The sequence below is a fragment of the Pollicipes pollicipes genome, unplaced genomic scaffold (assembly GCF_011947565.3).
Source record: "Pollicipes pollicipes isolate AB1234 unplaced genomic scaffold, Ppol_2.1 Scaffold_3087;HRSCAF=3621_pilon_pilon_pilon, whole genome shotgun sequence".
NCBI lineage: Eukaryota > Metazoa > Arthropoda > Thecostraca > Pollicipedomorpha > Pollicipedidae > Pollicipes > Pollicipes pollicipes.
Window position 1 is genome coordinate 13,314,848 of NW_023596225.1, and position 16,232 is coordinate 13,331,079.

Here is a 16,232-nt window from a genome sequence, read left to right on the forward strand (position 1 = left end):
ACGAAATTCCATTCCCTATTTCGGAGTAAGGTCCTTTTCACCTATAACGTCACGACCCAAGCCCATTCCCAACTCTGTCGAGAGGGGCACTCAGTGTGTTTGCTAACAAGCAAGTCGTCGGTGCTAACATCGTAGCGCATAGCAACGGTCGATGCGCTGTTGACGGTATGATATGTCCGGCATATCGGTAAGTCTTGAGCTCATATAAATGGTGCGATTGATAATGTCATTAGCTATAGACCACTGGTCACTAATCGTTCTCAATAACTGTTTTAACTCTACATAGCATTCGAGTGCGCCATTCCTGCACGCTTAAAGTCTTAATGGTCTCCATGGGCTATATCAGCTGATTCTGTGGGTGTTATATTTGGAATCGAGGGCGTTCTTCACTGGCTCATGTCGGTGACACCACAGGGCATCTGCCATAAGTCAGTGGGGAGCTGGAGCCTGTGGTCTGCAGAAGAGCCGGGTCAGGGCTCGGCGTCCGGCTGGGCTTGTCTCACCTGTCCATGGCGGCGGCACTGGACGTGCCCCAGGCGCTGACCACGGGTCGGCAGAGCCGGGCTAGGCTGGGGCAGCCGGCCGGCGCCAGGTCACCGGCTGACCTCGGGCGTGTGGCGCCGACTCGGCGGCGACAACACGATGGTGGGATGATCCAGCTGCAGAGAACAGAGACGCGTTGGATCAGACGCGCGGCCGCCATCAGCCCGGCAAACACAGACTCCATACGGACTGTTACAGACACCGGAGCCGGAGACATAGCAGAGGCAGACGGAAGACACGGAGGCCGGGGAGACACAGGGCCCGGGGAGGCACAGAGCACGGGGAGATAAAGAACCCGGGGAGACACAGGGCCCGGAGAGGCACAGAGCACGGAGCGACGCAGAGTATGGAGAGATACAGAGCCCGCGGAGACACAGAGCACGGGGAGACACAGAGCACGAGGATATACGGAGCACGGGGAGACACAGGGGCCGGGGAAGCACAGAGCACGGGGAGGTACAGAGCCCGGGGAGACACAGAGCACGAGGAGACAAAGAGCACGGAGAGATACAGAGCCCGGGGAGGCACAGAGCACGGGGTGACACAGAGCACGCGGAGACGCAGAGCACGGGAGATACAGAGCGCGGCGATATACAGAGCCCGGAGAGACACAGAGCACGGGGAGACACAGAGCACGCATGGATTCGGGCAAACATAGAGCGGACCCCGTTCGGCCAGGACCCAGATATGTGGCCCTGGACCAGTGACCGTGAGCCGGTGGCCGCAGTCGCCTAACACGCATTGAAGGTGAGACGGCCAGGCCATCGGAACTGACTCGTATTCGGTGAAACTTGCTTTGAAGTGGAGACAAGGCCAATAGACCAAGGCTTCGCGTGAGTTTTGGGTGGGAACGAAGCGAAACTCTAACGTCCGGTTTAGAGACAGCATTGATGCCACACTGGTGTCAGCCCATAAACCGGGGAGTTTCTCCACTCAGTTTCAAGCATGATCATATCGTGCTTAAGATCTCTGGTTATGAAAGCATTTTTAGGAGGTCGCAGGTCATTTTTAATCGCAACGAATATACGGTTGGACACTGTCGGACAAGCAGCATTTGATCTGAAAATTTCCGGAAATCCAGTGTTGCACCATAAGACCTCACGTGCAGTTTTTAAAAGCAGGGATATCGTGGGTGGTAGGCAAACTGGCGAAAAAAATAGCAACAAAAGACAGCAAAATGGAGAGATTGTATGCGCAGCTTTTGTGGTATTTGGTTTGCGTATTCTTAGCATCGTTTCTTGCAAACAGTGTGTTGCAAGAACCCAACCAGTGAGCTTATAATGGGTGGCATCATGCTGCTTGGGTTGAAGTGCCTAGTGGATGTTAAGATGGTGTTGCTGACAGCTGTCATTAGTGTTCTGAGAGTGGGTCGGAAGATTGCGTGTGACGTGAAGCAGTTTGCCAAACAGCATAAACAGATAGAGGTGGCATATGGACTGGCCATCCAGTCTACGCTATCTGCCTGTAGGGTTTTAATTCCTCGGCCGTGGATGCGGTTTTGTACCACTTGAGAATGCCCACCTTTAACCCCCACCAACCCCATTATCCCATTGCACGCTTCACGGAAACGTTCAGACCCCTGAGAGCTTGCTGAAAGGTGCTGAAAACAAAAGCATAAGTTACAGTGAGCAAATCCGTCCCTTTCCCAATAAATGCACCATATAACGCCCGGCTTGGCTTTCGTTCCGCGCAATGAGCATTGTTTCCGTTCTTTCCATCACAACATTTATTTTCAAAGGGCACAAAGGTGCTATTAAGTTCCCATGAATACAACGTGATCCATCATTTGAAGCTTACGCTACCGGACACGCTAACCTTTCGGCAATGACATATGCTTTTGCAGGGTCCATTGGCCATAGTCCGTAGAGTAACCTGGGCCTAACATCGTGTAAAGTAGTGACACCAGCTCGTTAAAGACGCAATGCAATACAATATTTGACCCGTCCGCGGCATTAGATTTACAAGCCTGCCGAACACCTTCTTCCATGCATGGGTATGTTTTGGACAGCAGACGCTTGACATACATCCGGTGACCATGTACGAACTGGACTCATCCGTAGAGGTACACGGCGTGACAGCAATCACATGTAGGAAGTGGCTTTATCTGTAGCGGCACAGACACTACCAACAATCACAATGAAGAGAGCACCACGTGTTATTTCCGGACGGGTCTTCCTGAATGGCCTGTATCCTCCAGGGACAAAGGAAATTATCGCGTAGAAATTAATCCAGTTACCTCCCCATGCATTAACATTCATGCGGATGACTTTATATGCATCACACCAGTGCCGTTAGAAGCACAAATCCTGTCAAGAGCAAGCAGTGCTGGGCGGAGTGGATTAAGCGGCTAGTCGGCACCTTGCCCAAAGCGAGAGAAAGCCGGTGCAGGCCCCCACTGCAGCGACCCCGTACAACCATCGAGCAGACCACTGTGGTTGACACCAATGGTTCGACCCATTACCTAAGAATAAACGCCGCGGGACGAGCCACTGCTTGAGACAGCGGTTCCGGCGGCTGTTGGTACCAAGCTCGAGTGCACAGCATCAAACGTGGTAGTGAAGTAGCAGCTTCTGTTCGGGGCCGAATGATACACGAAGGGCTAATGAAACCCAAACAAGTTAAGAAATGGGAGATTATTAAATGAATTTTCTGGGCACACGACGCTATGGTACAATGCTGACGACGCGACCTCCGGTGCAGGGCACGGCGCTGTGCCCCGACACCCGTGAGTGTTTCTCCTTATTCACTCGGATAGCTCATAACCAACCATCGTACACTGTTCGAATACATGCGATTCAGCTGCATTTCTGTGCTTGCTCGTACCGGACAGACAGAGGGCACAGCTATATAGCAGCATAGCTCTGCATAGCATCATCGCGCTGATCTTGCTAGGAGGGCCGTTATGATGCCTAAGTCGCACTGGGCGTCCACGTGTCCTTAGTGGGGTGACTGTCAAGCTGATCATATTAGGAGACGCGCTCACAGGGGGTGCCGCAGCAGCGGATGGTCCGGGAGAGCACAACACGGGTACATCACACAACAAGCGGAGAGTTGCCCGCCATGACGACAGCTGGAAGTTAGGGCAGGAACTCTGACAAATGTCACCCAGTGGATCCAACTGTGCTGTAACACGTGCGATCTGGTAGCGTGCACTTGGGTTGTCGAAGACATAGATCGGATCCCTTCCGCTCTATGTCTTCGACAACCCTGAGGTGTTTCTGCAATGCCGAGCCTATTGTACTAATACGGTAGACCATGACAACATTTTAAAGAAAAATAAATTGGTCGACTAAATGCGGTTCCCACGAGTTTAGTGTCTTGCGAATTATATTTCATATCGTTGGCCATTTCTGACTCACTCAGCTGGTAGGTGAGGTCATCAAAACAAACCTGAGGACATCAAGCCATCGATATACCAGAATTAAAAGCGTGGTCACATCGTTAGCAAAAATTATGGCAGACGTTCCACATGCTGACTCAGTTGACAGTCAGCCAACTACCAGCTGCAAGGGGCGGACGGTCAGCGCCTTTGAGCCGTGCTGTCACTTCATTTGGTGGTGAGAATGAATGTTTCCGTGCGAATCAACTGGTAGGACTGTGGGTCAAACTGATTACGTTGTTGTGACCTGACCCATTCTGAACGGAAACCCCATTTTTTACAAGAAATGTGCCTTAGTTTTTGAGGAGTGGTGAAAATTTTAAGGCCCTGGCGTCATTTGCCTATGAGTTTCAGTGAAAATGGACGAGGCCTTCAACGCCGTCAGGACGGATGGCGAATTAAAGGCAATCACAACTCAAATTCTAGGCCCACGATCGCTCTCCAACTTCTTTCTGCTTAGCACCATCAAGCAGGCAGCGGGCACGTGTGCGGGCACTAAATCGGGCGCGTGTAAACACCGCTCAACGGTCAGCTTCACCGACCAGCAAGCACCCAGGCCAGGCCACCCAGACCAGGCAACCCAGGCCTCTCGCCGAGTTGGAACACGCGCGTCAGCCCGGCGTGCTGGAAGCCGAAGACACAATTCTCGTTACCATCGACACGGCCTGCCTAGACGGGTATCCGGGCATGGCGCGGCAGAGGGCGGGTGTTCCAGCCGGCCTCAGGACAAGCCAATAACGGCCAACTGACCCGTCTCCCAGGCAATCAGCGCGTGCACAGATGCGCCGCACAGCGCCCATATTTCAGCCCGCCGGCTGACGTCATGCGGTCTTGTTCGCGCGGTATCGATTGCGCATCGGCATGCGGGGGACCGCCTCTTGGCCCTGTCTCTGTTCTCCCGCTTTGTCGGGCTCAAGCAGCGGCGTCCCATGGACGGGTGGTGGGGGGTCACGGAACACGTGCCCTTGCTAATGGCACCAACGCACGAAAACGTACAGGCTGGGGAGTGAATTTTGAATGCATCTGTATAATCAATGGAGATGTTTGTGCCATTCCTCTCCGTACGAAAATCATGCGCACACTCCTGCCGGCGGAAACATTAGGAGTCCGATACCTTCCCAGGTCTTGCACGTCGACAGCGCCGCAATCGATGCAAGGCCTCAGCGCGAAATGACGTGGCGAATTCGGTGCGGATGTTCATGCTAACTCGAGACCAATCCTCTTATCGTAGACAAGACTTGCAAGATTAGAGATGAGCCAGTCATCCGCACAAGCCGAACAGCCTGAGGACGACCCAGCGCAGAACCACCGCAGGACGTCGAGTAAGACGGTTTCTTCAGATCGAGCGGTGAGCAATCCGACGTTTGTGGAACAAAGGATTCATTTTGCATCGCAGCGCGGTGGTCACGTAGTCAACAGTGTCCTCGTAGTGCTAGGACAAAGCTGAGATCCTCTCTCTCGAAACTGCTCTCTCTCTCTCTCCTCTCTTCTCTCTCTCTCTTCTCAAAGTTGGGCTGAGGGACAGCCAGTCAACTGGACTCTCTCTCTCTCTCTCTCTCCTCTCTACTCCCCTCTCTCTCTCTCTCTCTTTCTCTCTCTCTCTCTCTCTCTCTCTCTCTCCTCCTCTCTCTCTCCTCCTCTCTCTCTCTCTCTCTCTCTCTCTCTCCTCTCTCCCTCCTCTCTCCTCTCTCTCCTCTCTCTCTCTCTCTCTCTCTCTCTCCTCTCTCTCTTCTCTCTCCCTCTCTCTCTCTCTCCTCTCTCCTCTCTCTCCCCCCCCCCCATTCTAAGGTTTGCCACTCCAGTAGCTATCGTATAGGGGTGCATCGGTTTCGAGGCCATTCAAGTTGCCGTGCTTCTGCGACCTCCGCCCTCCCCCCCCCCTAAATACCGGCTCCTGCGCGATGCGCTGCACTAACTCACGCGGCGCGCACATCAGCGCCCACTTCCGGCGTCCTGTCGTGGTCTCGGGACAGGGCGCAAGGTCTTCACAACGGCCGTCTGGCGGGAGACACGCGACCCGACGCCAGCAGTAAGCTGGCCGCGTAGGCTGACCTAGCCAAAGCGTCGCTAAAAATTACCTTTGTGAGCCAGAACCAGAAACAAAGCACATGACCACGACTCACCTTTCCGTTACAAATAACTGGACTGTGTCAATTCTGGGAGTGTGGAGGGGGCATCTAACTTGTTAGTATCATGTCATGTTCTTGTAATCTTCTACATTGCTATTAATAAGATAAGACGTTTACATTTCTGTCGCGGGCAGCTCAACAGCTATGTTGAGGGATCTACGCTGATGAAACTCAACTCCTTGACTGTTCTACAAAGGACAGTGATGGGGCGGTGCATAAGGCATGCTCCCCCTAAAAAACATCGACAAAGGCCTCTCGAGTCCATTCAGCTGTGGGTTAAGCCAAATGAGCGTCTCGAAATTGACAAAATGGCGTCTCCTGTGATGCCTTTGAAATGTACGGGCTCATACTCACGTCAACCACAAGTCAAGGCCCTCGGCAACCTGACTAGTCCGACTTTTGCTTCAGAAGACCCCGCGTTACATGCTGAGCGACGATGCACCGCTGCTTAGCAGCAAACATGGACAATATTATCCTCCGTTCCAAGATAGTGTGTGCATGCTTCAAACACTGACACTGAGTTTCAATCACTCTTGTTTTGCTAATACCTATCGAAACGGTTGTAAATAAAGGACCACAACCAGTGTATTCGGCCCCGACTGCCTATCAGAGTAACATTGGTATTTGTTCCCCGGGTCCGAACACGCGTCCCTACTTCGAATAACTGCGTCCAAACCTCTCAGCATTATCATCAGTGCAAACTTTCCAGTTGTATGGAATTTAAAATTTTACTTAAATAGCAATGAGTATTTTGGTCTTCACATATTTTCAATTTAAGCTCCAAGTATGGCCTACTGAGTGTGACAGCGTATGAATGACTGGAGAAGCTTGTGGCGCTTTGGTATGAGGTCCCGCGCTTGGTCCGGGCTCACGTCCTCCGCCGTACGAGAATAGGGCGTGCGGAAACAGTCTCGATGTGACTGCCGACGAGTGCATGTAGTCTCTGAAGGCGTAACACTTTGCCTTCCGGCAACTACAGTAGTAGCGTTTGTTTTCCAGTTATAAGGGTAAGATTCGTGCCAAAATTTGCCGGTTAAAGGGAATGTTCCACACTTGAAGATATTGACGTAGGCATCAGATATGATGGCAAAGCCTTACTTGTAACTATTGGTAAGCATTCAAGGTTCAAAAACGACGTTAAGTAGCAAAGTCTCCAGGTTTGTAGAAATGCACCCCATTACGTCATCGTTTGATGGCGTCATGGAATGGTTCTGCGACGACGGCAATACCTGGAAGCATGTGGCAGCCAGACCTAAGGAACACCTTGAAACACAAGAAAGCTGACGCCAACTGGCCATTCTCGTCGAGGGGGCTGTGTCAAGTGGCGGATTAGTGGGTGGTTTGTTTGTGGATTTCTTATCATGGTGCTGGCCTTAAGAAAATATCTGGTGGACTGTTTGACATATACAACGTAGCGATCGCCAGCCTCGATGGCAGATTATTAATATCAAAGCACGACACGCTGTGCCGCTGTTGTTGCTGCTGTGTTCTTGATGATTTTGTTAATACTTTATTGCCGACCCATCGTTGCCCGCCGTGCCCTAGTCCTAACATTGGCATCATGTGATGTGCACAGTAGTTACTGTCTTTATTGTTTGAACCTGGAAATGCGGTGTCATGCAAAAATTAATAAATTTGTAACGTTGCTATGAATTGATTGCCAACACATTGCCATTGCCATGGAAAAGATGGTAAGGCTGGGCTATCAGGAATGTTTTTTGCTTAGAAATTCTTCATGCAATTAATACTAAACCCAGGCATAACCGTTGCGGTGCGATGACATGCTTGCTGTTAATAGTCCTTACCCACCTCAATAGGTTAAAAATGTTGGCAAGATCACAATGAAGTACCAGCTGGCCTTTGTACACCCCTGCAACAGAAGTGCTAGTGCTTCCCTTAGTTTGTCAGCGTTCCGTCGTCATGTTCAAACACAAACGTAAAGGTAAAGACAGGTATTAAATATCACATTTTTAGAGTCCGTAGACTTAAAGAATACCACAACAATGTACTCTCCTCGAAGTACAAACCTCGCACGTATACTCTCCATCACATCAAGATCAATACAAGCCACTGGCACACACCACCAGTGATCACACACATTTCAAGCCCCCGATTAACACTCTTTTGTCAAATAAGTGTGATGTCGCACTTGCACATCTCGCGGAACTATCAAATTGCAGGTTTTCTCGCAATTTCCATACAGATTTTCAGTCATAACACCGCATTTCACCGTGAGCTCCCTTCAACACAAAGTCCCAACGCGGGTTTATGGTAATCCGGCTCAAGAGGTTTCTTCAAGAATAAGAAAAAACGCCAGCAGGGAAAAAAGATGGACTTGCCGTCACGCCTTTTTTATAACCTTCGGGAGAGTGTCTTTTTTTGGGTGCCGTACTTTTTTGCAGACAGTGGCATTCTGTTTTATAACATTGACCTATGGCTTAGAAATAAGGAAAAATGACCTGTTCACAACGAATGCCGCACAGCCCGAAAGTACCCACGCTTACGTTTGCGACACGCATTCGGCAGCGAAATCTTGCTAACAGCCAATCATCTTCCGCGCATTGTATCAGAAGTGCCGCATCATCGCTTTTGCGAATGTACCAGCGGCATGCTGTTTTGATCATAAGCAGAAAACAGCCTGTAGTATGACCGCGATCGCATGACTTTTGTGTGACGTCATTAATGCCGAAGCAACTTTGAAATAGGCTCCAAATAAACCTTGTTCGCACTTTTGCGTGTGTGTAACTCACGAACCAGATCGTGTTGAGTCTTAAAAAGGACATGAGCGTGAACTGCATAAAAAGTCCTCACGATGGCTGTGCCAGTTCAAAGCAGCATACAAATGTGGAACATCCCCTTTGAACCTGATGCTTCGGTTATTATTCGCACAAGTATAAAGTGTTGAACCAGTGGGAAAGATTACCAGCCCGACACCGTTAGAGTGGGATACATTAGCGGGAAGGCTTCTTCTGAGCCTTACGGAAGGAGACCAGAGCCATGATTGTTTGAAATGTACCAGCGGTCTTTTTAACGGTGCTGATATTTAACTGTTGTTAAATATCATATCTGGCATTTATGATCTGACATTTAATTATTGTTAAATGCCAGATTATGTCGCCTTAGATCTTAAGCGGCTTAAATGAAAAACGATGGTTTCATAACTGACATGATTTCAGGACAACTGGCATGATGACCAACATGACAAGGACATGACATCCGTCGGAAACTGACGCGAACTCTTAGATAAAAGATGTCTTGATTAATCTTTCAGCGCGGTATATTCTTGGAACCACCGAGCGCTAAGCGTCGGGCCGGACTGCTTTCACCGGGCCGTGGGCTGGTCTAAGACCAGAGCGATTAGTTAGGAACGGCGTTCACGCGTGGAGAATGGTCGACTCTTTGGGCCCGCACAGCTAGAGTTGATGACACATAAGTCCATATAAAATACAAAGATTTCCACATTGAAGTAAACGCAGCTGGGTCGCTGCTTAAGGGGCAACAGTTTTGACACCTTACCGGCAACAGATTTGGATAGTGTGGGTGGAATTGATGCTGCTAGCGTGCTTGGCCATGCTATCTTTGCAAGCAAGTTGGTTGTTCTGCAATACGAATCAAAGGAACCTTTACATAGCCACATTTTATGATTGATGTAAACAGACGAGGCTCAGGCTTGACATCATGCCATAATGCTGCATCACGTGATCCTGTTATAATGTGGACATAAATCGGTGGTGCTGTTTTGTTGTCTGCTGTAGTAGCCTGCTGTTAAAAGATCCGATTTCAAAGAAATTAACGGTCAATGTAGGTGAACTCATTTCATAGATATGACAGAAGCAATGGTCTTATTTCTCGGAGAAAAAGTAGGAGAATGGAGATATGGATGGGCTGATATTTACGAGAACTCTGATATTGTTGATATTTACGGTCCTGAAATCCTAAACAATAGCATAAGTGCTATTGTTTCGATCAAGGAAGGTTGCCGAGCTATCAACCCATCTGTATCTTCATTCTCCTAGTCTTTCTCCGATGAATAAGGCTTTTGTTAAGGCTACCTTGTTATCTTCGGCAATAATGTTCCTCGCAAATGAACTTAACAACTTACGTAATTTTGATTAATTTTGAAATTAAGTCTCACGTTTAATGCAGCTGCATTTACATTTATACATTTGTAAAAAAACGCAAATGAAGAGATTTTTCAAAGAATGATCGAGTAAGTGACTTATATCATGCATATCACCTTTGAACTTGAGAATTCACCTCATCCTCGGCCTCACTCCAGGAAGTTCTGGAATCCACAGACTGGGATTTTATTTCACACATCAATTTGCAGTGACATCCAATCGCACATTCCCTTCGCCTTACTACAGCTCCTGAATTTCCTGATCTACGGAAGAAATGCATGAACAGAGTCAATGAAACATACATTCCTAACCCTGGCTTGTGAACACACTGGTTTTTGTCGGTTAACACGGGTTGATCTCCACCGACAAACTACCGCGGCCACTAGTCATCTGCATTAGCGTTGTGAGGATTTAGGTATAGGCAAAAAAGCGATGAGTCTTGTATGTGTGAGAATACCAAAGGAGTCGTTGGGGTCACTCTCGCTGTGGCTACTGAGCTAAAGGGTTCAATACACGGCCAATACTTTTTAATTACCTGAGCTGACAGCGAAACGATCCTACGCCGTCGCCAGGCAAGGTGTCAATTGCCAGAGCGAACAAAGAGATCCTGCAGCTGCAGCGAACAAAGAGATCCCGATGAGGACTTCCCTGAGTGATATTCCAGCGAGCCGTCCGTAGCCAGCTGATGGGGCGCTGGTCCAAACCGTCCGTGACTAGCCGATGGGACGCTGGTCCAAACCGTTCGTGACCAGCTGATGGGACCCTAGTCCAAACCGGACACGGATCTATGCAGTGTTATCCGCGACACACCAGGCGCAATGACTGGCACCAACTTCTAGCTAACACCAGATCGGTGTGTCCGTGTTGTAACAATATATGTGTATATATATATATATATATATATATAATATATTAAAACTTCGTTAGAGAGAGAGAGAGAGAGAGAGAGAGAGAGAGAGAGAGAGAGAGAGAGAGAGAGAGAGAGAGAGAGAGAGAGAGAGAGAGAGAGAGAGAGAGAGAGAGAGAGAGAGAGAGAGAGAGAGAGAGAGAGAGAGAGAGAGAGAGAGAGAGAGAGAGAGAGAGAGAGAGAGAGAGAGAGAGAGAGAGAGAGAGAGAGAGAGAGAGAGAGAGAGAGAGAGAGAGAGAGAGAGAGAGAGAGAGAGAGAGAGAGAGAGAGAGAGAACGGGGGCTATCTGTTCCGTATTGTACCATGCTTGTCAGCTCCACGTCTCGTGTTTGGGGAATCAGACCAAAAGTTTTGCATCTGTCCAGACTCTGCAGCTACCTATTAGGGCTCTTTGTTGCGACGCTCTTTGGGCCATCAGATACTCGTTTGCGTCAAGAGAGCCGCCAATCACCTGTCCGGCCACCGCGGCCGCAGCAAGCTAGCTGGCACACATAAAAAGAGCGGCGCCGCGCCCGGCCACCCGGCAGCCGGCCTCACTCGTGGCGCAGCGCACCGGTGACATTTGACGGCGCGGGACCCAGGGGACCAATCTGAGGTGTCGGGGGCACGCTCACGCACCAGCCCGCGGCGGCCGAGCGAGAGGGAGACGCTGCAGGAGAACGACTGTTTTTGCGTTGTTACTGCCGATGCCCACCGCTTACATGCACGCATGGCCAGTATTTGTACGATTGATGGTGTGAGTACATCATGCTTATGTTTTGATACATGCAAACAAGGCTGCGAAGACCTTGACCATGTTCATTGTATAAGCGAACGCCAAGATGAATGCGGTTCTGTAAAATATATTATGCTATATAATATTTCCAACTACAGCAAATCCAGTTTTAGCAGCTGGGTAAAACATGTCCTAGAGACCGTCTAGAAATTGCGCTCGAACGAAAGCTTCCGACACAGCCCTTTTACTATTATGGAAGGTTTTAAATAGTTTGTAATGCAACACAACCATTGGACATCCACGTATACAAAATGTAAATGAGTTATTACACAACACACGGGAGAATAATGAGAAACTTTGGTAACAACTGTCCAGATATGGATGCATACTCGAAAATAATGCTAAAATGACCAGTTCAGCTCGTGGCGGGCTGTCATAATACCCGTATAAGGTACGGGAACTTGACCATTAGTCATTTTCAGAGTCGCAGGGGGCACCTTGAAGGGAATGTTCCACGTTTGAAGATATTGAAGTAGGCATCAGATATGATGGAAAAAGCTTATTTGTAACTATTGGTACGCTTTCAAGGCTCTAAAGCGGCGCTAAGAAGCAGAGTTTCAAAGTTGTAAAAATAAATTATATTTAGTTGCATATTTGTTGTGTATAACATGCTATATAAATAGATCATATAAAGTTGTAATTAAAAAATTATAATCGCGAAACTGCGCCCCATTACGTCATTGTATGATGGCGCCATGGAATAGTTGTGTGCCGACAGCAATGCCTGGCAGCATCTGGCAGCCAGACCCAAAGAATATCTCAAAACGCACGAAAGCTGACGCCAACCGGCCATTCTCGTCGCAGGGCCTGTGTCGGGTGGCGGATTAGTGGGTGGCTTGTCTGTGGATTTTTTTTCTTGGGGCTGGCCGTAAGAAAAGTTTTGGTGGACTCTTTGACATACGCAACGTAGCTATCGCCACCTTTTATGGCAGATTATTTATGCCAAAGCACGATATGCTGTGCTGCTGCTGTTGCTGCTATGCTGATGATGATGATTTTTTAAATGCTTTATCGTCGATCCATCGTTGCCTGCAGTGCTGTAGTGCTGACATTGATATCATGTGATGTGCACAATAGTTACTGCGTTTATTGATTGTAACTGGAAATGTGGTGTCGTGCAAAAATTAGTAAGTTTGTAAGTTGCTATGAATTGATTGCCAATGGAATTGCTATTGCGATGGTAAAGATGGTAAGGCTGGGCTACCAAGAATGTATATTTGTGTGGGATTATTTATGCAATTAATTTTAACGCTAATATAGCTTTTATGGTGCAATAACATGCTTGCTATTGATGGTCCTTTGGCATTGTTAAATCAGCTGTTGCCAATCGTTCATGAATTATAAGCTGCTGTCCCATAGGCTTGACATAAAGTAGTCAACCAATGTGGTACATTGTGTAGTGGCATGGATCAACAGTTGTGGCACTACCTCAGTGCTCCACTGTGGCATGACATAATGAAAAATGATATGGTTTTTGTACTGCAATCCATGCTGCCTTCATAATAAATTCCATCATGAACAGATGGGTCAAGTGTCCTCTCTTGTATTGACTCGCCATCTGACATATTACTGACCCAAAACACATCATACAATATACAAATCACTTTCAGCAAAGCAGACGACCAATAAGTGGCATCACTTGCCCAGCCTGGTTTGGGAATCCACAAAACGTAGACGCGAAAGATGCAAAGACATCTTCCATTTCCACAGTCATGCAACATGTTGCAACCATCAGGCTGCTTTATTAAAAAAGTGACAGGAGGATTTAAATGTGGTGAAATGGCACTGCAAACATGCTGACCTTGCACAAGGCTGAACACATGACAAGTGCATGTAGTCATGGTTGGATGGGCAAAATGCAAGGAAGAGATGAAGGTGCCAGTGCACACACGTCTCATGATAAAAATATTATTAAATGCTACCCAATACACCAACAGCCATATTTTTCCGCCTTTCTCAGCATCCAGCATCTCACGCAGGTTGCAGTGACTATGACATTGATGACTCACGAACAATGCTCTCCTGCATACAAAATTTGTGAATACAGTACAATGTGCATCAGTAATAGCCTCAATCTTTTCAGAATTCTTTAGGGAAGGACAATTTTGCAAACCCATATAATGTGAGCCTATGCTGAGCATGTCCATAAATTAGCTACACGCACCAACGCCTACTGCCAACATTAATTGCTGATATAATGACACACAATGGCTTAATTTCATGCTGGAATACCTCAATAGGTTAAAAATGTTGGCAAGATCACAATGAAGCACCAGCTTGCCTTTGTACACTAGGGTATGTCATCGAAGCGGCGAATCTCTTGAAATCAGCTGAGACAGAATTTTTCCTTGGCACACGGATTTATGATCAACTTTCAGGTCTGTCGCACCGCACCAGCGTTGATATCCGTGAGGCGGGAGCAGTTTTTCTTTGACAGGCCAAGAAAGCCATATTCGATACTAGCGCCACCTATTTTACGCACTCGGATCTTCCTCCAACAAGCCTGAAAGCCGCCACTTTCCACACTACTGGTATTTGGTAGATTAAGTATGAAGTGGATATCATGGAGAGCACCAGCAAAACACTGCCAAACAGCTTTTAAGCTGACTTTTTATTAAAGAACATTCGTTTTTGGCGAAATCCAAAGCTGTGCAGTTATGAGAATGCTCCAGCACACCGGGATAGGTTCGAGTTTGTTATTGGTAACGCATCATTGTGATGTTGGTTTGCAATTTATGTGCTTTTTGCGTGAGACATATGAGTTTATTAGTGTAGTCTTGCAGATACCGAAACAATTCTTTCGAACAATTACTTGCATAAACATGTCAAAGGCTACACGGTCGCGCACAGAACATTTTGTGACAGACCACCCGGCTCTACTGTCCCACCACCAACTGCCGACTGCGGGAAAGCATTGAGCTACATCAGGTGGTTGAGCGAATCGAAGAGGAATCTCACTAATATCATACTCAAGACCACGACGGTAGAAATCAGGGTACTGTGGACCAACGAGGCGATTCCTGTTCATGACCTAAAATACGTGACAAACTTAATCGAGAGGGATTGATATCCTCCCAAAAGAGCAATCAGCAAGAAATCAAAGAAAGAAAGAGAGACAGCAATGCCGCCACCGTGAAATTCAAAAAGCTTCTTGATGTCGCGAAATGCAAGTGTAAGCCTCAGTGCAGCTTTTCATGACCAGTTGCCTGCACAGGGTATCAGGAGGAGGCCGCCGTGAATGGCCAGTGCCAGCACCGGAAGCCTACCCTGGGGTCATATGACCGGGATATGATTGTGACTAGGGAGGCACGCGAGGTGTAGAGGATGGCCAGACAGCTCCAAGGGCGTCGTGGCTCGGCCGCTAGTGAGACAGTGCCTGCTGCTGGATCTGAATCGCTTTCCCCGCCGACTGCTGAGCCCGCGCAGCCTGCTGAGCCAGCGCTGGTTGCTAGTACTGACCCAGAGCCTGCTCCAGGACCAAGTGGTCTCAGCGCTGGCGAGTCAGCCGAGAGCACGGATTCTTACACAGTTCCGTACATGGTAGAACGTTGCGACAACGCCGATTGTTGGTTCCGGTTGAGACCATTGTCACTGTAGAATATAATGTCAACGATCTGACTAACACCGTTCTGGCGGTTGACAGCTACAGTGGCTCGAACCGGGACGCTGTTACTATCATCAACGCCTTTCAACAAGACAGCAGAGTCGGACTGGCTACTTTAAATCAAATATCGTAGATCCTAAGAAGATTTGCTGCTTAAGAGACAGAGCGAGAAGGGAGGCGGCTGGTTGGAATTTGTGAAGCAATCCACGAGTCAGGTTTGGCCATCCTTTATTCCGACGGCCGGGAAGGTAGGAGCTACTTGAGTTATACGGACCCAGATGAATGCCGTCGAGAAACATGTGATTGCCATCACTGAGCCAGGCACCCGCTACGTGACTCATTTTACGTCCAAATTCGGCCGCGCCCTGCACTTGTTCAACGAGCTACACTCCGTGAGCCCGCAGTGCGACGGTCACGTAAATGTCCTCGGTTGCGATGGCACGGCCGTCAATACTGAAATGATAGGCGACGTGTTCCGGCTGTTTGAGCTGGCCACCGAGTCATCCGTACATTGGTTCATCTGCCAGCTGCACGGCAACGAGCTGAACCTCTTCCATCTGCTGCTGAGCTTGGACAGCACGACCACGGGATCGAAATGTTTCTAGACCCATCGGCAAGACCAGTACCGGAGAGGTCTGGGAAGGGACATTGTGGAATTCAAGCCCAGGTCGGGGCACGTGCCAAACCTGCCGATCGACCTGATTCAGCAGTTGAGCACCAACCATCAGCTGCTGTATCTTCTGGCTTCCGGCGTTCAAAACGGCTTTTCCGAAA

The 16,232-nt window shown here is 48.6% G+C and overlaps 1 protein-coding gene across 1 annotated transcript in view; it reads right to left on the minus strand.

Moving 5' to 3' along the window:
* Window positions 1-564: 564 nt before the first annotated feature.
* LOC119089673 (dopamine receptor 2) overlaps window positions 565-16,232 on the minus strand; it is a 92,587-nt gene continuing 76,919 nt past the window's right edge. Inside the window, exon 3 of the mRNA XM_037212467.1 lies at window positions 565-659. Within this exon, the coding sequence (XP_037068362.1) occupies window positions 594-659 (66 nt within the window). The 3' untranslated portion in view covers window positions 565-593. The remainder of the gene's footprint in view (window positions 660-16,232) is intronic.